Source organism: Formica exsecta, unplaced genomic scaffold (assembly GCF_003651465.1).
Source record: "Formica exsecta isolate Colony F162 unplaced genomic scaffold, ASM365146v1 scaffold258, whole genome shotgun sequence".
NCBI lineage: Eukaryota > Metazoa > Arthropoda > Insecta > Hymenoptera > Formicidae > Formica > Formica exsecta.
This window is the reverse complement of record NW_021849849.1, coordinates 909,475-935,110: the sequence shown is the minus strand read 5'-3', so window position 1 is coordinate 935,110 and position 25,636 is coordinate 909,475. Positions and strand designations below refer to the sequence as shown.

Genomic DNA, 25,636 nt, shown 5'->3' with positions numbered 1-25,636 from the left:
ATATATATATATATAGTGTTTAAACTTAGAAAAAAATCAAGCGACTTTTCATAAATTGTACAAAAGATAAAATAATCATAAATAAAAAATAATGAAATATCTTCAAAGCTGTCAAAAAACTTGTTTATTGCTTTCTTAACGAGTTTAGACAACATGTAAAAATTTCATGACTGCTATTTCTTGCAATATGCAATTATGACGAAATTGGAGAACATTGATTCATCAAAATTTATGGAATTTGTCGTGTGCTGCTCAATACTACGAAATAAGTTCGAAAAAACTTGATAAGAAATCGATATGCAGGCTATAAATAAGAGTAGGCATTTTTTTCAAATAATAATTAACAATATTATTATATTGCCACAATCTATATCCTTATTTAAGTAAATAAATCCATATCTTTATACAAATAATTATATAAATAAATGAAAATTTTACTTTGTTTGCAATCTCTTTAAACAAATTTTAATAATTTTAGTTTTTTTAATGCTAAAAATCCCAAACTGGAAGAGTACATTAATCTGTCATTATGTAAATATTTTTATCAATGTCTGTAATTTTACTGATATCATTGTTGACATTTAGTCTGTGTTTCGTGATTATTGAAATAATGATATGATATCAAGAACAAACATTCAAAAATTGTGAATGTTATTCACAAAAAAATATTTACAAATGTTATTACTTTCAAATTTCTATTGAGACTCTTGTATCTAACCATTGTACCATTTATATTCTATACTATATTTGAATATATTATGTGTTGTTTAGAACAAATAGAAAGATGAACATTAAAAAAGAAAGCAAAATATTTTTAAAAAATATTATATTTCTTCATTTTTAATTTCATAGAATTGAACATCCCAAGATGATCTTTGATACTATCAAAATATGTGTTATTATTAATGTAACCATCTACAAAGTTTGAATTACTAGTAGCAAAATATAGAGTTAAGAGAGATAGATGATACATTTTATGAAAAATATAAAAAAAGTAATAGAACTTACCCGCCAATGATGCTTTCTCTGATTGCTCCTGCTTTTGAGTTAGATCGTTATTATTATTGTTGGAGTGTGGTCGCAAGTTCGGTAAAGCGACGAGAGCTAACGAAAGCAGCAAGACCATTAGACAAGTTGCTGGTTGGGCGCTCTTGTTGCCTTTTTGTATAAGCGTTTGTAGTCTCTTTAATTGACCGGCCAGACTTTGATTTTGCGACTGTAAGACCTTGATCCGCTTCAGCAAACTTATATTTTCCTCCGTGCACTGTTTCACACGATCCTCCAAGCCATCCACGTATTCCTTTTTTCTCTTACGAGAATCTTGCGCGGATATCTTGTTACGAATTTTACGTCTGATTCTCTTTAATTCACGCTCTTCATGCTTGGTCAATGGATAATGACTTGGCAATGTGATGCCCTCTTTTTGCAATAGTCGCTTCTCTTCGGAGTTTAACTTGAGCCGCGGATAAGGTGAATCCGTTTCCGACGGCACCTCGTCACTCGAGTTGGAACTTTTATCACTGCTGGAATCCTCTTGCTTAATAGTCATCTAATTTAATTGCGACACAAAAAAGTTACTCAAAACAGTATTTACATACATTACTGAATATAACATTGATATAATTATATGTTTTAACAAATGTATAAAAAGAGCTGATAAATACATTATGATTATGTAACATGGATATATATGGATAAATAAGTTTAAGAGATTATTGAAGATCTTTTTAAATATATTTCGTATATATTGCCCACCTGAACAGGTTTATTGATAATGTTTGCTTGATTGATTTTAAAGCCTTTCAGATTTTTCGCTTGAGTGGCTGTCATGATTTTAATAGTTCGAACTTCCTTCATGTCTTTCAGACTCACTGGCAATAAAATAGACCGTGGATTACCAGAGCCATTACCCACAGGAGTGACGCGGATCAATTGTCGAATATTCTGCTTTCCATTACATGCCAAATTGCGAACATTCATAGTATTTTCCTGTGGCGTAATACGAATTTCTTGTTTAGGTGCTGGGTCTGTAACATGCAAAAAGATTTGTCTTATTTTTTTTTGCCTGTTACATTATTGAGCTTTCCTTATAAGTATATTAAAGAGAGAAAAAAATATTATATTAGCATATATTATTAAAAAAATATTTTGTTTGATATAATAGAATCTTACCAATGTCAAAAATCGATTGCTCTGTGGCAATAGTAGTGTTTGTGTTTGACATAGTATTGTTTGGCGTTACAACAGCAACCAGAGTTTGTTCATAGTCCATCTCTTCGACCACGTCAGTGGCTGGTGAACCAATATTAGAACTCATGACAGATCTGACGGGGCTGTCCATACTGCCCAGAGACGGACTAGCTGCAGGTTCGAAATCTACATAGTCTTGTGGACTGCTCAAATCGGAATTGCTGATCTCGATCTGCTCCTCCGCATTATTATCCGTCCTCGACAAAAACGGACTCAATTGCTGTTCGTAGGGAAGACTCAATATACTGGAAAGTCCACTGTCCGACGAAGAGGACGGGACTGTTTCCAGATCCTTGCCGATCAAGTTGAAATCGAGTTGCGAATCATCCTCCATCTTCAAGATCGAGGCAAATAAGTCGTCGGGATTCGTCGGACATTCCTCCGCCTGTAATAATCATGTGCTTGTCACTCTTTTTTTCTTTTGTACATGTATAATTTTTTTATATCGATATACGTAATATTTCATTAATATACGTAAAGTTCGAAAAATGTAGAAACCTAACAAGTTATTTAAACAATTAAGGAATAAGAATGTAAAATTAAGATAAATTAAGAAATAAGAAAGTGATATGCAAAGGGCTTTCGTACTCAAAACATTTAATCTACCACCTAAACATGTATTATCATATACATATCATTATCCTGATGGGAATAAAATAATGACAGGCTTATCAGAAGAAGAATAATAATAAGAAAAGCAAAGTATTTTTTCTTTTTCTCTTATTATAACGTAATAATTTTATTATTTTAATAATAATAAAATAATTTTACTATTAACTCTCTTTCTCTCTTTTCAATATTATATATATAACATATTGATACAATATATACACATATACATGTATAATATCATGTAAAAAAATATATATAAATGTGTATTGATATGCGATGTAGAATTAAGACAGGCAACGAAGAGTTCCGTAATCTAACGGTATCCGTTCGAAGGTCATTCGCCGTGTAAACCGCACGTGATCGTAAGTTTGGGAAAAGATGTAAGATATCTTTAAATTGTGTAAATGTATTAAATGCATTACAATACTAAAAAAAGTGTTAATAATATACATATATGTTTGAAAAAAAAAGTTATTAATAATTTGTAATATAAATAATTAATTATATTAACATGAAACAATATATGTATATATGAAAAAATGTTAAGAAAAATTTTAACAGATAGATGACAACAAAGATTTTGTTTATATAAAAATGATAGCTATATTATGTACTGCCAAATTTTAAGATATGTATCAGAATGCATTTGTCATATGTTCTAGCATCTTACAAGCTTTTGTTTTTTAAATACACTAAATGAAGAGAACTTATTTTAAATCTTCTAGTATTTTACAAGTCGCCGGTATAAACAGATAATATGGTATCGTACAAAATATATTTTCGTTTCACCGGCAGACTCGAGGCTGTATGCGCGAGCACGTGGATGGTTAGCGCCATATGTTAATTAAAAAATCGGCTCTAATCAAACTAGTTTTGGAAGACACATCTGTCTTTGCGACATTTATTTATTTATATATGTAAAACGCATATAATTTTTATGAAATAATTTTTTATATTAATATATACATATTATCATTACCCTACTGATATCGTGAATATTTTTTGCGCGAATTTTACAATAAATTCTACATAATTGTATAATTACGATTACGATAAAAGCGATGTAAATTGGGAATTCCTATTCTCGTGTGATCTATGCATACTTTGGGGCGTACTTAATACAAGAGCACGTGCGGGTTATCTCTACCATATGTTAATGTAGATTAAACACAGTTTTGCAATATAACCGGATTTATTAATGAAACGTACATGTAATTTTTAATAACGAACAAGATTGTCGTTACAAAAGTTAATAAAATTGCGATTTTAAACGCAGTTTCAATAATCGTTGATTGATTATGAAATAATCAATGCTAAAATTCATCGGTTTTCGCTAATCGATATAACTGTATCATTTGTTTCTTAAATGAATAGTTAATCGAATATGCACGAGAGCTCAAACATATGTACGTTTTAATAGGATTTGTACTAATAATAATAATAAATAACTTTTTGTTTCACACATAAAAAATAATTCGAACAAGCGATAATCAATTTAATCGGTGAATTCACGCGAAAATTGATTCCAGTTACATTTCAATTCATTTAAAATCATATTTAAATAAATCCTCATATTTAAAACTTTTAAGGAAATTGGAAAACAAATAGAATATAACAAAATATCTCATTATAATTTTTCGACAATAAATTTTCCAGCTATTATTTTTCTCTGTGAGATAAATAATTATTAGCATCATTCAATCGAGATGAGATAAATTAACAATATAAATATAAATACATATCAAATTTAATTTTATCATTTATACAAAAAGCATATTTCACATAAATTAATACACACAATCATAAGATTAAATAAATCGCTTTCTTCGAAAGCGTGAAAAAAATAAAAAGACAACAGATGTTACAAAAAACTAAAAATTTTAAATTTTAAGTATTTTTCACAAGAAAATATTTTTCATTGTTTTTAAATATTATTTAGATATTTCCAAAATTAAATGAGTCGATAAATAATGTTCAGTAAATTTCTACATTAAATAAATATGTGTGGATGCAAAACATCACGAAGAATATCAATTTGTTTTAGACGATGATTAAAGCAAAAACCGCGTGCGTTACAAGCTTGATGAGATCGCGAAAAATAAACGAGACTTGAGACTCACCGTGATGACATCGTCGCCATAATTATCAACGAATAGCTCATCCTTAACGTCCCCTTTAAGAAACGTGTCTTCTAGCAAATCGAACAGGTTCATATCTGACGACATTACTATCTGATTTGGTATATATCGAACTCCCAATTATAACCGTGTGATCGCACTAATTTCTCACGCTGCCATTAAACTGAGCCACCGACCATACGACGCTATATCGGTAGCGATGCGCTAGCTTAGCATTCGATTATACGTATACGATCGTCGCTGGCCAATGTAAAATTGTAATTCGAGGAAGAGCCGACAATTCACTCGAACCTGCCCTCGCCCCACCTTGGAGCGCACCGTCCGCGCGAACCGCTTTGCACCTGGACACTATTTTCACGTCGACATTTTTTCACATTTTCAATGTCCGTTATTGTCTGAAGACACCGGTACAAAAACTGACGCAATTTACAAGTTCTCTTGGCGATAATTATGCAGCGCTAGAAACTCGATTGCCAACGTGGCACTAGTAAACCAGCGACACACGCGCGCAATAATATATGTATATATCAATTTCATTACAGTAAAAGCATCGATAAAATACTATTGAAGATGGTTGAGCCTATCGGAAACTCGTGTAGCTCGAAAATTTTTTGAGAGGGAGCTTTCCAGCAAGAAAACATAGATAGATATAATGTGACGCAATTGGCTATTAAATAGAGATTTTTTAAAGACCCTAAAATTTTTATATTTGACAGCTAATCATATGATATTGTGTTTATATGTGTTTCTTGCTAGAAAGCTCCCAGAGCTTGCTTTTGTAGGAATTTTTTGAGAGGTTGTTTTCTAGATTTTTTTTGAAGAACTTGTCTCTTTAAAAAATGTTGCTAGAAAGCTCCCAGAGCTTGCTTTTGTAGGAATTTTTTGAGAGGTTGTTTTCTAGATTTTTTGAAGAACTTGTCTCTTTAAAAAATTTTTCCTTTCTCTCACGAATTTGGTATTTCAATGAGGCTACGTTCAATGCGCATGCAGTGTTGTTCTCGGGGACGCTTTCTCGCGCATGCGCAGCGCATTGGTAGAGAAATCCAGCGACGGCGTATGTAGTACATATTTGTGTACGTACATTACTTACAATAATATGTTTAATGCCAGAAATTTTTTAAGCTAATTATAATCGTCTTTTATTAATTTTTTATTATTTATTTGTGATTCATTAATTTGTAGAACATTTTTGATTATTCTTAACATTACCTGAGCAGAGGGCTTAACAGTACCCTTTTTCTTATCAATTTGACACGTATCTTAAGGCCATGTTTAACGCGCATGCGCGAGAAAGCGTCCCCGAGAACAACACTGTGCGCATGCGCGGGAAAAAGTATCTCTGAGGACAACACTCGTCCTGTCTATCTATTTTACATGTCTATGACTTTGCCTCGCATCTTTCGAGTGTGATGGTCGCCTTTTTTTTTTGTTTTCGCGTGCACCGAATACAGCTGGATATTGCTAGATATGTCAAAGATGACAACGATGGTGGCACTATTCTCAGCCTGACATCCAATCCCGCTCGGAGAGTGTCGTGCGATTGAATTCGCGTGCATTCCAAAAGGGTCGTTATGAATCATTAATCGTTAAGTTGTGATTGTAAAAGCTGCTCGAACACACAACCGCGACATGGCATCTCGCAGGTGAGGTATCTTTCCACTTGCAAATCGAGACGAGTGCTAATTTAATGATCGCGCGAGAGATGATCGCGATGATTCACGTTGTCTCTCGTTTTCCTTATTGACTTTAAGGATATTCTTCTTCCGAGAAATTACTTTGCTCCATCGAATAAAATAGTCGTATATAGTTCTGTTTTATCGCGCGCGTTTCGTTCGCAGATTTTTGATATGCGCGAAAATTATAAACTTATCTGCTTATCTAGCTCTTCGACGGATTTTAAACGTCTCGCAATTTTTAACGAGCTCGCGCTCGTTCGTATATATTCGTATCTACATTATATTAATTACAAGAAGAAGGAGTGTTTCACGTACGAACGAATGAGTGCACTCGCGAATAAATCGTGGTTGTACAGAGAGCGGCATTTGTGTGCTTGTTACCATTTTTGGTATGATGCTGTTTCTGCTTGCTCTAATTGGTTTACAACTGACATACCGTCTTCAATTATTCAGGCATTTATAATTGTTCTTTGTCCACCTTTGTCACTAATTGAGGAATATAAGATTTTCTTGTATGTTTGCGAGTAGACTATTTTGTGATAATTTCAAACATAAAAAGTGTATTAATAATTTTACAAAGTTGTAAAGAGATCTAAAAAAAGAAGTGCTAAATATATAAAGACAATTGAGCAATTAATTAGAAAAATTATCATGTATAATATAAATAAAAAAAAAAAAAATACTAATGCAAATAATATTAATATTTGAATTACAGATGGTTTCACCCCAATATCACAGGTTTAGAAGCAGAACGTCTATTAATGGAAAGGGGATATGATAGTTCATTTTTAGCACGACCAAGTTCTTCAAATCCTGGTGATTTTACATTATCTGTCAGGTAAATATAAGAAAAGCTTATTTCTATCGTGTAGACATACAAATTAGCTGTACAATTTTACAAATTATATAAATGTATCAATATGTAACATATTAAATATTTTGATCTTTTTCTCAGACGAAATGGTGAAGTGACTCATATTAAAATACAAAATACGGGAGATTTTTACGATCTTTATGGTGGTGAAAAATTTGCTACGCTTTCTGAGTTGGTACAATTTTATATGGAAAACGGTGGGCAATTGCGTGAGAAAAATGGCGAAATTATCGAGCTCAAATATCCTCTCAATTGTGCCGATCCTACAACTGAAAGGTACATGCATTTCTGTATAGACATGTGCACATATTTGCTTAATATCTATCCTTTCAACATGCTTGGTATACTCGTTCCTTGTTAATATTTTGAATGTACCGGTTTAGTACAGCATATGCTAATAGTAAAATGTGGCTCAAGGTGGTTTCATGGTCATTTGTCAGCGAAAGAGGCGGAACGGTTAATGCTGGAAGGCGGGAAAAATGGATCTTTTTTGGTGCGCGAGTCTCAAAGTAAACCCGGCGATTTTGTATTGTCCGTACGCACCGACGATCGCGTCACTCATGTTATGATACGATCTCAGGTTAATGATCTCATATGTAACATTCATCAACATATTTAAGATTACAATTGAATGTATGCATTGTGAACTCGTCGGAACTAAGCAATGTCTCTGTTGTGAATTTTTCTCTTAGTCCCCATTCTTATTCTGATGACATATGCACAGAATGAAAATGTACGTTTTGGTTTTCATATAAAGAGAAAAAAAGAAATAGCTGGAAGGAGCATAACTCGTAGGTATATTGAAAAAACGAAATTTTCTGTTATGATCTTTTTCTGACAATTATTTATACATCTAAAAGCAGAATGATATATTGATCCATACATATTTTATATATATATAAAATATATTCCAAATATTTTGTTATATGATCCTAGGCTGAAATTATACATTGTGCTTTATTCAAAAGAATAGTACAATATTGCAAGCATGATGTAATCAATTATATTTATTATTTCGATCTACATTTCTGTTGCTCAAATGAAGATCTTATACTCTATCTCTTCAGTTATTTTCCTTCCTTCATGATTTTTCATGTTCTCACTCTAATGTAATCACATGGTCATGTGACAAATGTGAATAGTAAGAGAACAGTGTAGGAAAGAAGTTTATTTTATGGGTATTTAATTGGTTTGCAATGCGGGAGTTCACAAAATGGACATTTAATTGTGCACATGTATACATACATATACATTTTACAATATTTTATATACTATTCTATGATACTAAACTTCTAAATATATATGCATGCATGTATGTTGAGAAATCAATGTAAATATATAAAATTAATTAATATTGCAGGATAACAAATATGATGTAGGTGGTGGCCACAAATTTGACAGTCTCAGTGATTTAATAGAACACTATAAACGAAATCCAATGGTTGAAACAAGCGGGAGTGTTGTACATCTTCGGTAAGAGAAACTTATTTAATAAATGATAATAAATAATATACATAATATTTATAATAAAATAATATATTTTAAACTTTGTATTAAAATATTTTCTTCAAATTTGTCATACTTTTTCACTTTACGTTTATTATTTTTCAGATTTGAAGATAAATATTCACCAACAAATGTTATTGTTTGTAGGCACCCATTTAATACAACACGTATTAATGCTAGTGATATCGAGAGTAGAGTCAAACAATTACACAAAGAAAATGGCTGTTCTAACGGCCGGCTGTGTTGGAATGGAGCTGGAAATAATGAGGGTGAAGTAGGTCGTGGCAAAGGAAAAGCTGGCTTCTGGGAAGAATTCGAATCGCTGCAACAGCAGGAGTGTCGACATTTATTTTCGAGAAAGGAAGGTTTACGCCCAGAGAATCGCGCAAAGAATCGTTACAAGAACATTTTACCCTTTGATCATACTAGGGTACGATTAAAAGACGTAGATCCAAACATCCCTGGAGCTGATTATATTAATGCTAACTATATAAAGGTAATATTTCTGTTTTTTTTGTCTGCAGGATGTTTCATAAATATCTTTTCAGATAGTTTTTCCTCTGCAAAAATATTGAATGGATATTAATCATTTATTGTGCTTTTACAATTTGTAACATTCAGCTTGATCTTCATAGTTTAGCTTTAAATTTAAGTTTAAGAAAGTGAACTTTATGAAAGTTTACTCGAGATTAGTTGAATATATATGACTGTTACCTTTTTATCTGAATTTTAATTTATTATATAAATTTTTCATTGTTTTTAATTATTTAGAACTGTAAATATCTTGATATTTTTATTGAAAAAAATTTATTTTGAATTGGACAAAGAAAGAACATATATTTTTATAAGTTTATTGATTACACGATAAAATTATTTTACAGAACGAGGAAGGTGACCCCATTAATAGTGGCGGCGATATTATGTCATTTGGCAAATGTTACATAGCTACACAAGGTTGTCTTCTAAACACCATACAGGATTTTTGGCACATGGTTTATCAAGAGAATACTCGTGTGATTGTTATGACCACAAAGGAAGTGGAGAGGGCAAAGGTATGTAAACTTTGTGTTGTCACAAACAAAAAACTAAGTTAAATATTTTATCCTTTTTTTTTCTAGAATAAATGCGCGCGTTACTGGCCGGAAGAAGGAGAAGTTGCTGAATACGGTAATGAGTGGAAAGTGTGCGCTATATCGCAAACCTCGACTGCTGATTATACTCTGCGTGAGTTTCTCCTACAAGGAACCAAACCGAACTTTTCTGAATCTAGGAGAATTTATCATTATCATTTTCAAGTAATGTATCTAATTACGAATGAAATTATGTATATTTTTGTTTGTATATAAATATGTACAATATATGAGATATGTGTGTGTGTGTGTGTGTTCCAGACCTCCTGTGATATAGCAGATTCCTCAAATTGAAAGAGAAAGTTTTAATACCAAAATATCAAGATTATAATAGTTTTTAAATAAAAAGTGTTTAAAATTTGATTAATTGAATTGTCCAAAGTTTGCACATATTTTGGACAATTTGAATTATAAATACTTATTTAAAAATTATTATAATCTCAATACTTTTTTATATTAATTTTTTATCTTTATTTGCAAATAATCTCAGGAATCTGCCATTGACCGATAACTGAAATGTCACGGAAAGTCTGGGATATTCTATATATTTTTATACACGCAAGATTCTTAATATAATTTTTTCATAAAATATCTGCCTTCAATCATAATAACTTTAATTTAAGACATTTTTTAACAATTATTGGTTTTGGATATAATTGCGTGGAGAAAATGAAACCAAGTCATTCGGTTAATATAGTAAATATAAAAAGTATATATGATAAATTTGATTAATAGACACTGGTTTTTTTAAATATATTAAGTACATGAATTTTGTGTGTATATGTACATGAATATTGTAATATTAGAATTAAATTACATAATTAATTAATAGGCATGGCCTGATCATGGTGTTCCATCAGATCCTGGCTGTGTGCTGAATTTTCTGCACGATGTAAATGCCAGACAAGAATCGATTGCTGCATCTTTGGCTTCCAATAATCAGAATGTGCCATGCATAGGACCCATTCTTGTTCATTGTAGTGCTGGAATTGGCAGGACTGGCACATTTATTGTTATCGACATGATTTTAGATCAAATTAAACGTCACGGTAAAGTAAAATAATGACTAATAAACGATTAATAATTATTTATAATTAAATTATAGAATATATATATATTGCAAATAATTACACGTTTTATGGAAGCTTATAACATCTTTTATGATTTATTATAAAATGATGTTTTCATCTACTTTCTTTCATTTACTATGAAGTATATTAATAGCATATTGTACGCGCGCGCGCGCTTGGTATTTTGTTTAGGGCTTCATTGTGACATTGACATTCAACATACGATACAACGAGTACGCTCGCAAAGATCAGGAATGGTTCAGACAGAAGCACAATATAAATTTGTTTATCTCGCTGTTCTGCATTATATCGAGACTGTAATTCAGCGAATGCAAGCAGAACAGGTATTAATTTTAATATCGTGCGCTGATATTATAAATAATTGATTTATCCTTATTAATCGATTATTTCTTTACAGAAATCACTTCAGTTAGGCAGAGAATATACTAATATTCGTTACAAAAGCGAAACGAACGCTTCCGCGAATTCTCTCATGGGCGAGAGCTCCACTTCCACGTGTACACCGAATACAACTCTTTCAACATTGTCCACATCTACCTATAATTTGAGGCCGAAGTAATTTTCGTTAGGCTCTCAATCTGTTTTACATATATCTGGGAAAGCAAAGAAGAGGCTTTGTTACTTCCTCTTATTTTCTTTCTTTCTCTCATTCTTTCTTCTTTATTTTTCTGTTACTAGATGATGTTACAAGAAGAATTGTAATGCGATATGATGACGTATCCTGTTTACTAAAGTTTATTCGCCAACGAGAATTCACTTTCGCCTTTATTATTAAATATACTTTTTATCAAAACATAAAACTCTGATGATGCATTTTTTAAACAATCGGATTGTATCCATATATATGTATATGTAAATACACACACACACACAGAGACACATACACACATACATATATATATATGTTAAAAGGAAAAGCTATAATTCAACGATTTACAGTGTTACTTTTATGAATGGATAATGGATTACTGAAAACGCACTAAAGACTGCTGATACTCTCTATTTTTTTTCTGTATGTGTGTGTGTGTGTATATATATACACACACACACACACACATGTTCCATTCCATGTTATATTTCTGAAATGTCTCGATATAAAAGTATAATAAAAATAATATAGTAGGAACTCGAATCCGCGCGCGCGATTAGCGGAGATTGAAATTCCATGAAGACTGGAATCAGTTTAGTGAGGATTTGAGAAAGAATTAGATTTAAATTTTGCTAGTAGAGATTTACATCCACTTAGCATAGATTCCCTATCTAGATCCAAATATTTTTTCTTCAAGAATATGCGATATAACTACCAGCCTATAGTGTCTTACTCTATCATTTAGAGAATAATGATGCATTTTTAAATGTGAGGTAATCATGGAAATACTGAGGAAAACATGTAATTCTTTATTATAAGATATAATTTTATCATAACATCAATTTATAAAATAAATTCATTAAAATCATTTTATGTAATGTAACACATAAAGAAAGATATTATGTTTGATATATAATTTTAATTATTTTTGAGAATTACAATTGTATTTTTACAGTTAATTACAAACAATTAAACTTTAGTTTTAGTTAATGTGATAATTGCTACCTATTAACACTTAAATGCTGTGCCTATAGAACAATTAGTATCATTTAATGCAGTCAGTTATGTTAATGAAATATGAATTATTTAGAAATTAAAAATTTTCACACAGAATTTCCTTTTGAATGAACACGAACTTAAATCCTGAAGGAAGAGAGGATTCATGGAAGACCACGATTCACTTCTATTCAAAGTCAAAGGGCGCATGTGCGCATCGCGTTTATCAGGTAGTTCGTTCTGTTCTTTAGCAAGCCGTCTTTCGATCTTGTTCCTTCTCTGATTATTTTCTTGTATTTCATAGTTCCTGATCATTATATTTAATTTACTTTAATTCAATAATATTTTTACCTTTTCTAAATTTCTTTTTAAATATTTAAAAATATATAAAATAAATTTAAACGCGAGAATATGTATCAAATATACATGCAATTTAAACGCGAGTGATATGTGTATGTGAGAAGATCAGTTCCTTTTATTATTTATTTGTATCGAAGTACGCGCGCGAATACGAAGGATAGTAACAATATAATTGTTACTATAAGTAACAATTATGACAAAGTTCTTGGCGACAATTAAGGCAATATTTACGCGCTTGGTGTTTGCATCGCATGGCTTTATCGCTATTTGGCAAGTAACAACTTTCAAGAAGAATCCATTTTTCTGGTACCTGAGTTGTCCCATCTTGTTGCTGTTCTTCGAGGGCATTTTCACGCTTACTATAAAGGAAAATCAAGAATGGAAATGGTACGTCAATTATCGATGCAGATATACTTTTCAGAGATATTAATTGTACGCGCGGAAAAGATGAAATTTATTTGACTTTACAAAACAAAAGGAATAAAAAAATAAAGATATTTCAATTTTTTAATTATTTATATAAAAACAAATAATGAAAAAAAAAAAGAATACATTTTAAACCTTTTGCATTAAATGTAATTTAAAATGATTTAACTTTATAATGTTGTTTATTTGAGTTACATAATATAAACCATATATTCATTTTCCATTATTTATTTTTTACATATTTTGTTCATATTTAATAATCATAAAGCTCTATAATTTTCTATATTTTCATATTTATACACGTACGCACACACAAAACTCCTCCTTTCACAAATTGTAGTAATTGTTATAAATAATATTTTGTACGTAATAATTGAAATAAATAACCGACGTATATAATATTTAAAGTATTCTTTCTAAATTTATCGTCATCTAATCATCGATTAGATTATTTAAACGATTATTATATATAGGAAATATTATAAATAGTGATAAAACATTGCATTAGATACTGGATTGTCATTGCGAGATTAGTGTAAAGTGTAAAGGGATGCTTTCGGAAAGGGCGTGTATATTGTAAGAACGTTTTGGTTTGACAGACGGAAATTGGAACATTAGTAACATGAGCGCTGACGAGTTAGAATCCGCTTTATTCAGGATGTGTATGTGTGTGTGTGTTGTATGCGAGTCGGATAAAAAATTATTGACATCTTCGAAAGCAAACTGTGACCTGATTGCATTTACCTGACTCATCGATAAATTTGTAGCTAGACATTAGATGCAGAATTCGGCACCGCGGGGCATATCTGCGTCTCCTTGAAAATTCCGATATAAAAAATAGTATTAGAATATATGATAATGGAATGCGAATATTATTTTTATATAAATAGATAAGATTATTTATAGAATATTTATAAAATAAATAATAATTATATATATATATGCATAATTTGTTATTTATTTTTTATTATTATATTTCCACAGGTTTTGCCCATCTGTATTTTTATATCTCAGTAGTGTGGTACCTGCAATTTGGCTATTGGAATTGGACAAGGTAGATAGGAGATTAAAATCCCGCGAATCGGATATCAACATATCCGAGAATTTCGATTTATCCAATCTAGCAGCCGGTGATTTGAAGCATCTAGAAGACGCTCTCGGCGTACGTGTGGTTTTCATCGCTCTTTTATTATGAGAAGTAATCACAAACGTTTCTCTCGAAACGAAACAACTTTTGTCTAACAGTAAAATTCTTTGTTAATTTTGCGGAGTTTTTTTTAGATATTTGGATATCTCAATTTAAATGAAACACTATAGCTTAATAATAATAATAATTAATTAGCAAAGACAGTTTAAAATTTATTAAAACAAAATTTCTTTTTGATTTTTCAGGTTGATATTCAATTACCGGACATTCAGATTTCTACGGAAACGTGGGTCACTTTAATCGAACAGTTTTTAATGTTAGTTCTAATAATCGGCCGGTGGATGTTACCGAAAGGTGACTTAACTCGTGATCAATTGAGCCAGCTTCTGTTGGTCTACATCGGGACCGCGGCTGACATTATCGAGTTTTTCGACTCATTCAAGGAAGATAGGATAGCGAGAGAGCCTGTGCTTGTATACCTGACTCTAAGCATTTGGGCATGGTCCCTGATGCAATTTACGGTCGTGCTAACCGCCACTAAATCAAGGAAATCTCGACTCTCCAGTAGCGTCTCTAAGAAGAAAATCCGGACGGAAACTAGTTGCTGCAGTATCGATGTATGGGGAATTGCTCTGAACATGATTCTTCAGGTATGTCACTGAATAATATAAAAATCTAAAAAAATGTTTGAAAAATATTGGACAGCGAAATGCGAAAAACATTGCACAATGGCCATCTTGATTCAATTTTTAAGTACATAATCGTAAATCAATCTATTTGAACATTTTGTATATAGCTGACGTTTATTGATAACGAGAAGAAAATGTTTTATTACCTTTAAAATTGTCTATTTCGTTTTTTTAATGAACATAATTTTAATGCAAATCTGATAAAAAAGATCTCTCATAAGAGAGTTTTAAGATTAATTTTATTTAATAAAAATATATATTCTATATCTTGCAGGACGGACCGTTTCTTGCGTTTCGCTTGATATTGATAATTCATTATCAGATAGTCAGTTACATGAACATATTTTTTACATGCAAAAATACGCTTGTAATATTGCTGCAATTGTATCGGCTTTACGTGGTGCAAAGCGAAAGCAAAAGCAAACGGACTAAGAAATATAACAAAATGGAGGTGTCGAATATTAGTATTATTTCTCGAGGCGATATGTACAAAGACGTAAGAATGAAGAAATCGCGAGATGATAATAGGCATAAAAGACGACGTGATAAAGACATAGAAGCAAATTACAGTGAAACCGAGGACTCGATGGAGGATATCGATAAGTTTGATTCATCTCCGAGAAATGTTGTCTGTTCCAAACGGTTGGCATATTTCAACTATTTTACATGTAGAAAAAAAATTAATTAAATTATTGAATTAAAAAAAAGAAATAAAAAATAAAATAATAATGAATAATGAAAGAAATTTATTTTATAAGATTTAATATATCTTTTGAAAACAAAGTGTTATATAAATTATGTATAAGAAAAAAAAATAGCAAATTAAAAGGAAAGAAAATTTAGAAAAGAAAAAATTGCATATTTTGTCTGTACAAATATTATATATTTATTATATGAATTATCGTAGGAAAAGTCGTCAAGATACCGGATACTCGACATCAAGTTCCCGTAATTCTAGCAAACAGAGCAAATCGCAAAAACGCGAGGGGAAGAGAAAATCGTCGCGTAAAGAGGAAACAAGACGTGACACTTCTGACGAGGAGAGACGTAAGAGAAGAGAAGACAGAAAATCTTCCGAGAGAAGTGAGAGGAAATCGACAAAAATTAAAAATGACGACGGTTCCGGTAAAGGATCTAATCGGAAGTTTGACAGTGAAAATGAGTCCTCCAGCGAAGAGTTGACCGAAAGTAAGACTATCAGCAAAGGCAGCGAATCGGAATTTGACAGAAACAGGTGAATTTTTTAAATATTAATATAGAATAGTTAAAATAGATATTAATATAGAGACTATTTTTTCACTGAGACATCAATAATCATCGCAATTTTTTTTCTAATAAAGAAAAGATTCTAAATTATAAATAATATATATTTTAAAAACATTTTGAATCTTGTATTCTCTTTGTTATAAAGTATAACATTATTTTTATTATCTGTATATCTATTATTCATGTCTTTAATAATTTACAGTGCTCGTAAATACAAACATCGAAAGCGGAGGCAGGATAGAGATTGACAGCGGAATTTGGGTATTATAGCATTATTGTTTATTTATTCTGCAATTTTTATTATTTGCATCCTCTTTATACATGCTGGAATTAATGACGGCATAATACTAATCACGAAAACGAGACAATTTTATCCACTGAGAGATTAACGTATAAATAATATTTATAAAAATAAAGAGATTTATAGAGATATGCTTAGTACTTTCAAAATAATAGAACATAAATGTCTACTTGTATTTATTGATTAATATTTTGAATACAAACATATAGATTGTTTTTAAATTCTTCTCTTAATTATAAACTTATATTATCTTGACAAAAAAGAAAACATTTGCAATTATTATTAATTGCGAATTTTACAGTATAGTGCAATAAGTCTTATTATTTCAAACACAATTCAAATCTTGATGTATGGATATCTAGACAGAATGTATGTATATAGAACATATGTCCTGAGAATTTAATCATATATAACTTTATGTAGACACTCCTAATAATAATACACATACATCGAAGATAAAAGTAAAGAATTGACGAAAATATTGATGGAAAAATTTCAGGAGTTTAACATCAATGTTTTATAAAAAAAAATAATGATATATTTGTTATTAAAATATAAGTATATTCGTAATTTTTAATATACATATTATTCATATCAATATCTTTATGTATGTTGCTTTTATAGAGATGGAATAAAATAAATGAAAAAGAATGTACCACAACTTATTATAAGTAAATTGATCTACGAAATTATCTTGTAGATAAAAATTTCTTTATAATAAGTAAATATAACTTTAAATTTAACGATATAATATCGTATATAGTAAAATATTATTTTATCTTCAATTTTTTACACGACCGACTTATTCCAGCTCTCTAGCCATTGAATGCTCTGCTTGCTGTCAAGAGTGTCAATATAGTTCGATAGGTCGTCTTGGTGAACCCCATTGGCGGCACAATATAAGATCGCAGTGTTCTCCAGTAATTCCTGCAGCGGTTCTGTCGTCGAGACTTCAATTTCGTCTTTTGAATGCTCCGATTTACCTTCCTGCGGTGTTGCTTTAGTCATAACAATTTCGTGCTCTTTAAATGTTTTAGCAGATTTTTCTCTCACGTGTTTTAATGCGTTTAGACTCGTCTGTCGATCTATAAAAGGGACTTGGTTATTCTCTGATGATATCGAACAACTGTTTCGAGCATTTTGAACGCTGTTGGCAATCTCATTATTTTTGCTCTTTTCTCCTAGCGTCAGATTATATCTCTTCCATTTTTCCTGCAAGAGATCAAGATCCGCATTTATATCCGGAATTGTGAAGTTTTGATTTTCTTCTGCTGTTATATTTTTTTGCCAGAAATCCTTCGGCAAAGCTTTGGCGCTTGTATTCGACATATTTGCTTTCATACTTCTTGAATCATAAATTCGATTATGCATCACAGATTTTCTCAATGTGCTATTGTTGTATTCTGATAGGATTCTGGCGATCTCTGAGGTCTCACTGGCGCATTGCATACTATTCTTGCCGGAACTCATCATCAGCATTTCATCATTTGACTCTCTGTTAATCTTTATTTTATCAGCGGATCTATTTTTGTGACTTTCTTTCGTAGCATGGACAGTTTTCTCGTTCTCCAACTGATTCTCCAGAAAAGTTTTCTTTACTATATTCTCTCGTGTGTTTGTAGAATATCTCTTCAAGGTGTACAAATTATTTTTCATTGATGACTCTTCGCGGCCTAAAGCCGGCTCGCCCGCCAAAACCAGCTTTTTATAGATCGATGACATGTTTTTCAGTGCCTTGTCGTCGATAGACACGTCTTCCAACTTGGTTGGATTTAAGACATCCTTTGCAGTTGCTGTGCAGTCTTCGCCGCTCGTTTTCGTAGCCGAATTCCTTAGCAAGATCAAAGAGCTGTTTGAAGCGTCTCGCAAAATCCGTTTTAAATTCATTCTGATCATCTCTCCGCTCTGCGAAATAATTTTCGAGCCATCGCTCTCTACAATCGATCTCTGTGTCTCTGGTATATACGTTGCTGAAGATGACGGATAAGTCGCAATGGTTCTTCGACCGTTTGTGTTATTCATGACATTTTTCTTCTGTACGTTCTGCGCTATAGCAATGGCTTCAATTAACTTTGCTTTTTCGGCGAATTTAGCGACATTCTCTGAGGAACTCGTGGCGTTATACATGACATTTGCCGTTTCCTTTGCTGATGTTTCCGAAGAGCTCGTCTTAGGTGCGGAAACTGTCAATTTCATCGTCTCTTCCACAGCTTGCTTGTATGCTGGTGTCATAACTTGCGAGCAATAACCGAGCACGCAGTGAAGACTTCCGTGCATGCATGTCTCGAAGGTCTTATCCTCCGCGGAAAAGTAAGTATTACATATATCTTTGGCATTCGACGAACATCTACTTTTCCCTTTCGTTCTTCCTTTTGGCTTCTTCTCGACAGAAATCTTATCCTCCGCGGAAAAGTAAGTATTACATATATCTTTGGCATTCGACGAACATCTTTTCCCTTTCGTTCTTCCTTTTGGCTTCTTCTCGACAGAAGGGTCTCGTCGATCGCGATGCGGATCAACGGCGACCACTTCGATTTCCGGCTCGTCGATAATCTCACAGTAGGATAATCCATCGAGGCTGGTAAAACATCTTCCTAGGTACTCCACTGCTAGACCAGCCTGGAAAATGAACAGATTATATAAAAGAGATTAAAGACCGTAAAATCATATATAAAAGACGTCCGAAATAATGAGGCTCATTCAGATTTTCTTTAATGAATTTATAGTATTGAAATTTTTTCTTTTTTTTTAGCAAAAAGTATTGACAGAGATTACTATTTATTTTTGTAGCTTCATAACTTTTCATAAATTATATATCTTTCATATTAAGAGATAAAAAATCTTTTAAGAGTATAATTTGATACAAAGAATAACAATGTTACATCGCTAGGAAAGATAATTTTTCTTACTTGGGGATGGTAAATCGGTCTTTCGTGCATTCCATGCACAGGCCATTCCTTCCATTCAGTTTCATCTTTTTTGGTAGGTGCCTGATAAGTTGCACCTACAGTATACATTTTCCGAGTGACCGATCTAGTTTTCATGTAAGGCATCGTGCCTGATTTAATACGTTTGCTGGTTTCATAATTTGTGCGAATTTCTCTCCTACTATTGACTAATAATCGTTGTTTAGATCGAGGGAAATCCTTATCAATGTTCTTCTTAGATACCCGCATGGGATTTCGTCTAACCTCTACCGTTTCACGACTAGAAAGTGCATCGAATTTTGGATGTAAAGAAGCAAATGATTCTAATCCGGTTAATATTAGATTGTTTGTTTGTGAAGGTTTTTTAATACATAAAATAGTTTTATATAAATTATAAAACTATTTTTTTATATATAATTGCTTTATAATGTAAAGCATGTAAAGCAATATCACATAATCACTCATTATCAGACGTCTTTTAAATTTATGCACAGTTCTAATCGTTTTTCTATTAAATTCTAATTTAAATACAATCGGTAAAAAAATCCAGTTTTTTTGAAAAAAAAAACGGAAAAATTCTTTGAATGAAAAATTAACTATAGCCAGTTAGTGATTATTTTGATTGATAATAGGTCTAAAAATGGAATTTTATTTTCATATTTCTTTGTTAAATATGACAAAAATATTTTGCATCGATTTATTACAAGGATCTTTTAATATTGCTCACGTTTTGTTTCTGATGGCTCGGGTGAATCTTTTTGCTTTAGCAGCTGTGCAACCGGATGTCGAGCTGCTTCCACTGCTATTCGTCTCTATCAACTCTCTATAATCGCTATCCTCCCTATTTGTCCTTGCTTTTTGTCTTATCACGACTGTATCTGGCGGTAGTTTTCGTAGAATTTCCATGTTTTCATACGTCGCGTCACTTTGCAAATTTGAATTTCCACTCTCTGTCATTTCTCCAAATTGTTGTCGTAGGATCATCTTGGAGTCGCTGTCGCTCAGCTCGATCACCTGGCGACTTGCTGTTTCACGATGATCTCTCCCTGATTCTTGCTCCAATAAAATCACCTCCGTCTTTCTGTCAAATATTTCCTTTTGAATATGACCAGTCGACGCTGAACTCGAGATCAAATCGTGACAGGGAACATAATTCGTGTTTTCGACATCTTTACTTTGATTTTTTCCGAGCGATAAACCGATGTCTTTAGAGATTTCTCTTTTCTCTTGAAAGGAGCATTGCTCGAGCAAGTTCTTCGGCGATACCTCCATTAACCTAAATTATTATAAAATCTGTTACGATACTGTGTTTCGCGATAGATTATTCACGATAGAGAAAAAGTTTGCTTTTCCGGCATACATTTAATATCAATGTAACTTATAACTGATTTTAATTGAATAAGTTTCTTCGTTTTCTGTCTGTCTATAGATAATTCACAATTAAATCAACAAATTATAAAACTTATTAAATCCGTGCTATTAACTGTGCATTTTATTATACTTTCTGCATTTAGAATGAGATAATTCTTTGCGAACAATGAAAGAAAATAGAAATAAATTTGCAAAATAATGCAGTGTTACAGTGTAGTTGAGAAAATACATACCTTATGATTTTATTCACTCTTTTTTACAGTTTCGAAGAGTTCTTGACGAAATCTTATCTACCTTATCAAAAAGTCTCTCTTTTATCAAATATATTTCTTTCGTTACAAGAACATGAAATCGTAGTTCGTACTTTGAAAGACGATCGATATCGGTTAGTTCTTGAGATATTCCGAAATCTTCTCTCATTCAAAAGATTGAGTAAAATTATAAACAATATCCAGATTAAGTGAGGTGACCAATATCAATCGGGAATAATAAAGGGATACTATTGAATAAATGTTTCGCGAAGAAACGGAGCACTTTGGTCGGCTATCACGGTAGTGTCGTCTTTCATATGTCTCGTCACGCTCGTCGATTGCACACACACACAAATTGATTCGATGAGAAATTAACAATTGAAGGTTCTCTTGAAAAGAGAGGGTCAGATTTATTAGGTGTAATGTTTTAATTATTTAATTAAAAAATCTTAAAATTAAAGCAAACGTACTAGTTCTTAAACAAGACCGATTCCTAAACAAAAATATGCATTTTTATTGATATTAAATTTCTTTTAATTCATACTTAAAAAAATATAAATTTATTAAATAAAGCAAAGTATATAGTTTTTTCGTATTTTTTTTAGCTATGTTCTTTATACAATTAAAAACAGATTAAAAATTAATTATTTCTTAATTAACTTTTAATCATTTTTATAAAAATAATTTGTATTTAATGTAATAGAAAGATATAGTAAGTATAAAGTTCGGTTTGAACGATCTATAATTCACGACAGAGCGTAGGATAAAAATCTATAATTGTATGTAATGAGGACATTCGCACATACATACAAATAATAATAATAATAAAGAATAAAGATAACCAAGAGTCTCGAATAGCATCGATTTTATTCCAAAGCAAATACTATAAATTGCACTAACTAGTTCTTTTACACGTAGATACTGAATACAATACTAATCGCTCGTATTGCACGTGAAATTAAACGAGATCGCGAAAAAGTTTTTAAACTTTCTCTTTTTCTCTTTCTTTCTCTCTCTCTCTATCTTAAGGTATTTACAAAGAAAAGAGGAATTACTGTATGATTTACGAAAAAGTTTTGTTGGATGCTCAATTCATATTATCAGTTGTCAGCGCAAGGGTTGTAAGCACCGATCGCCGATTTGGATTTACTCCCAAATTCTCCCAATTTATCCAAGACAAGCGTGCTGTCAGATCTGCAACAATTATCGCAATATTTGATACGATGAGAACTCAAAATGTGTTACATGATTTGTAAATTAATATGTTGCAAGATTTATAATATTGATTTTATAAACAAATGTATATTGTAACTTTTTCGATAAATCTGTACAGAAACTTACATAGCATGGATTACTTTGATCTTGACATATGATGTAGCTATTTTACAGATGAAAGCACACATTTAGTTCTCTCGTTTAATTTAATATCGAATTAAAAACCTTTTATAAATATTTATTCGCGTTGTAACAATGATTAATTTTTAAACAAAACTAATTTTACATACAATATTAATGTAAGAAATAGGATGCATTAATATTGTTAATTTAACATTAAACTTTATGAATACAAAACAACAATGAAATATTTTTTCTTCAATTGAAAAAATCATAGTAATTTCTGGCATTTACATGTGTAATTATTATTCACTTGATAATATTTCGATAGTTTCTGGAAAAAAAACGTATTTGTAACATGAGATATTATGTGTGATTTTATATGTATTTGTATATAATGTACGTGTATAATCCTTAGTGTTCTTTTTCAAATACTTAATGCAATTATAACTGAGCATATATATACCGCTTGTGTTCCATTCGGCGCGTTCGCCATTTATCTCACCCCTAAGGCACCTCTCGACATACGTCAAAGGATCGAGCCTGGCCGCTAAGACCTCGCGCAACAACGCGATATACGCAATAGCCAAGCGCAAGGTATCGATCTTTGACAGTCTCTTTTCATAGGGAAACGTCGGCACATGGACCCGGAGCTCGTCGAAAGCCGAGTTGATGCTGCTAAAAATTGCAATCACACTGACAATCCGCTCACATAATATCTTGTTAAAAAAATATAAAGAAAAAATATCAAATCGTCAATTCATTATTAATGCAAAATATTAATATTATAACGTGTAATAAATATAAAAAAACGATTTTTTTTAAACTAATGATTTGCAAAAGTAGCTTGTGTGATAATTTTACTTTCTTTTTTTTATTATTAATTCCAATAAAGTTAATAAAGATTAGTTAAAAGATTAACTTTATTATTATTTTAGAAAATTTCTTACCTGAGCATACGTTTTCTTTCACGAATATTAGCGGCGTGTCGTTGAATTCTGTAAGGGCTACCATTTGGATAATAACCTTCTTCTACACCATTCATCTCCGTGTCATTATGATCTAAAAAAATTCATACAATAGTATTTAAACAATCAAATGCTGAATTATTATAATTATTTAATGTTCAATACCTGGCGTTGAAACTGGCATATGGTAATGCAAGGGAGAATGTGTATGTGGTGACGTGTGCGTGACATGCTGCGTGGATCTTCCTGCATAAACACATGAAGGTAATTCTGCCAAATCTTCCTCAGTAATATCATTACTGGGTCCCACAAAATATTGAGTACTGCAAAATTACAATAATGTTCAATTCATTTTATTAAAATAAAAGATATGTATATTTTACATTTTTATTTTAATAAGAAAAGAGTTATATGTGTGATATATCGTATACTCTTATTTGTATATTATCCGAACATTTAATTGCGTAAAATTGATAAAAACTTTATAGAATTTATTTATTTAAATAAATATTAGTATTATAATGTATTAGAAAATGTTTATAAAAATAATTTATTAAAAATGCATTAATTAAATCAGTTTTATATATATTATAGTTACTATAAAACTGAAAAATCGCATTTTTTATGAGATGTATGGATTTTGTTTAGAGATACTATTATCACATAATATAACTTTAATGTTATATGACATCTTTTACTTATTATTATATATACTTAATTAATTTTTTTAATAATTTAGTTATATTTAATAGAGAGTTTAATAGTTTAATATGTAATATTTTTAATAATTTTAATAATATCCAAATAATTTTTTATATTTTCTCTGTTTTGTTTATTTAGAAATTGTAGCATAGTGTATTTGTTTATTATGCGGCAATAATAGTACAACAAAAACTTTCTTTTCCTTTTACATAAAATAAGGCTAACAATAAGTATGAAAATATATGCGTGTGATTAAAATGAAGTAAAGTATAAAATATAAAGTAGTAATATATATAATATTTTCAATATATTTTTGGAAAAATAGAAATGTTGTATTATCAAAATCTGATTAATTTTTCAATTAATCTCAGTAAAGTGTTAGTACAGAGAGAGGAGTAATGACGATTTTACTATTGTATTTTTTTTTATTAGAAATTCAACATTTTATAATCTATTATGTTCGTTTGATGTGGATCATCTTTAAAGTCGATAATATCATTAATATTTGATTATTGAACATTATAATCTTTTCTCTGATTATTGAAAATTATAAATTGGGAAAGTATCAGAATATATCAGAATAAATTACCAGATATATAAAATATCAAAGATTATATCCAGACCCACATGTATGCAGACATACAGGCACGCACACACACACATGCACACTTATTCATCAGATTCACGCACACACTTTGTTGAGATTAATTATATAAAAATCAATGCTTTTTTAAATTTTATATTAAATAAAGACAAGTTTTTTTGACACGTGTCTAATTATTATCTGAGAAGGAAAGGGTGAAACTAGTACCTGGTGCATGCTACAGTAGAATCTGCGATTCTCGACGTGGTGCCAACCCGGTGGCGTATTCTTTGGCTCTTATCCTCGAAATCGTATGCGGGATGATGATTCGCCATAATATACGCGTCTTCACAATTTCATTCGTCGTCAGTATTCCCGCAAATTGGGAATATCACGAATCAACGAGCAACCCCACTAAATATAAACTTTCGCTTTTATCAATTTTTTT

General features: G+C 31.1%; 4 protein-coding genes across 6 annotated transcripts in view; 2 read left to right on the top strand and 2 right to left on the bottom strand.

The window, feature by feature from the left end:
- Positions 1-5,525, bottom strand: part of LOC115236538 (cyclic AMP-responsive element-binding protein 3-like protein 1) — a 9,683-nt gene extending 4,158 nt beyond the window's left edge. Inside the window, exons 1-4 of the mRNA XM_029809057.1 lie at positions 4,983-5,525; positions 2,173-2,635; positions 1,756-2,027; positions 1,009-1,549 (exon numbers count right to left, since the gene is read on the bottom strand). Coding sequence (XP_029664917.1) covers positions 1,009-1,549; positions 1,756-2,027; positions 2,173-2,635; positions 4,983-5,087 — 1,381 coding nt within the window. The 5' untranslated portion in view covers positions 5,088-5,525. The remainder of the gene's footprint in view (positions 1-1,008; positions 1,550-1,755; positions 2,028-2,172; positions 2,636-4,982) is intronic.
- An 843-nt stretch (positions 5,526-6,368) lies between these two features.
- On the top strand, positions 6,369-12,263 carry LOC115236536 (tyrosine-protein phosphatase non-receptor type 11). 3 transcript variants are annotated; one of them, XM_029809055.1, is made up of 11 exons: positions 6,369-6,643; positions 7,392-7,514; positions 7,632-7,826; positions 7,968-8,130; positions 8,911-9,023; positions 9,204-9,552; positions 9,938-10,108; positions 10,175-10,351; positions 11,019-11,235; positions 11,449-11,600; positions 11,675-12,263. In XM_029809055.1, the coding sequence occupies exons 1-11, from the start codon at positions 6,630-6,632 to the stop codon at positions 11,834-11,836; spliced, it is 1,836 nt and encodes a 611-aa protein (XP_029664915.1). In that variant the 5' UTR covers positions 6,369-6,629; the 3' UTR covers positions 11,837-12,263. The 3 variants fall into 3 exon arrangements, with proteins under 3 accessions (XP_029664915.1, XP_029664914.1, XP_029664916.1); XM_029809054.1 differs by having other exon boundaries at positions 9,162-9,552; XM_029809056.1 differs by lacking the exons at positions 6,369-6,643; positions 7,392-7,514 and having other exon boundaries at positions 7,629-7,826; positions 7,934-8,130; positions 9,162-9,552.
- An 859-nt stretch (positions 12,264-13,122) lies between these two features.
- LOC115236539 (transmembrane protein 26) lies at positions 13,123-17,589 on the top strand. The gene is made up of 6 exons (XM_029809058.1): positions 13,123-13,609; positions 14,633-14,810; positions 15,041-15,445; positions 15,759-16,126; positions 16,392-16,718; positions 16,953-17,589. Exons 1-6 carry the CDS (start codon positions 13,416-13,418, stop codon positions 16,996-16,998), a joined length of 1,518 nt encoding a protein of 505 aa, XP_029664918.1. The 5' UTR covers positions 13,123-13,415; the 3' UTR covers positions 16,999-17,589.
- Positions 17,590-17,717: 128 nt separating this feature from the next.
- LOC115236603 lies at positions 17,718-25,626 on the bottom strand. The gene is made up of 9 exons (XM_029809147.1): positions 25,417-25,626; positions 24,069-24,226; positions 23,886-23,997; positions 23,392-23,613; positions 21,178-21,254; positions 20,706-21,147; positions 19,961-20,258; positions 19,539-19,670; positions 17,718-19,445 (listed from the first exon to the last, which is right to left on the bottom strand). Exons 1-9 carry the CDS (start codon positions 25,521-25,523, stop codon positions 17,841-17,843), a joined length of 3,153 nt encoding a protein of 1,050 aa, XP_029665007.1. The 5' UTR covers positions 25,524-25,626; the 3' UTR covers positions 17,718-17,840.
- Positions 25,627-25,636: the final 10 nt, after the last annotated feature.

Bases quoted from the DNA above. Each gene is read 5' to 3' on its own strand.
- LOC115236536 (XM_029809054.1), top strand. The intron at 10,352-11,018 runs GTAATGTATCTA...ATTAATTAATAG, and splicing joins TTTATCATTATCATTTTCAA to GCATGGCCTGATCATGGTGT. The intron at 11,601-11,674 runs GTATTAATTTTA...ATTTCTTTACAG, and splicing joins AGCGAATGCAAGCAGAACAG to AAATCACTTCAGTTAGGCAG.
- LOC115236539 (XM_029809058.1), top strand. From the start codon at position 13,416: ATGACAAAGTTCTTGGCGACAATTAAGGCAATATTTACGCGCTTGGTG. The intron at 14,811-15,040 runs GTACGTGTGGTT...TTGATTTTTCAG, and splicing joins ATCTAGAAGACGCTCTCGGC to GTTGATATTCAATTACCGGA. The intron at 16,127-16,391 runs GTTGGCATATTT...GAATTATCGTAG, and splicing joins AATGTTGTCTGTTCCAAACG to GAAAAGTCGTCAAGATACCG.
- LOC115236603 (XM_029809147.1), bottom strand. From the start codon at position 25,523: ATGGCGAATCATCATCCCGCATACGATTTCGAGGATAAGAGCCAAAGA. The intron at 23,998-24,068 runs GTATTGAACATT...GAATTTTTTTAG, and splicing joins TATGCCAGTTTCAACGCCAG to ATCATAATGACACGGAGATG. The intron at 21,148-21,177 runs GTTTATCGCTCG...ATCAAAGTAAAG, and splicing joins AGAAATCTCTAAAGACATCG to ATGTCGAAAACACGAATTAT.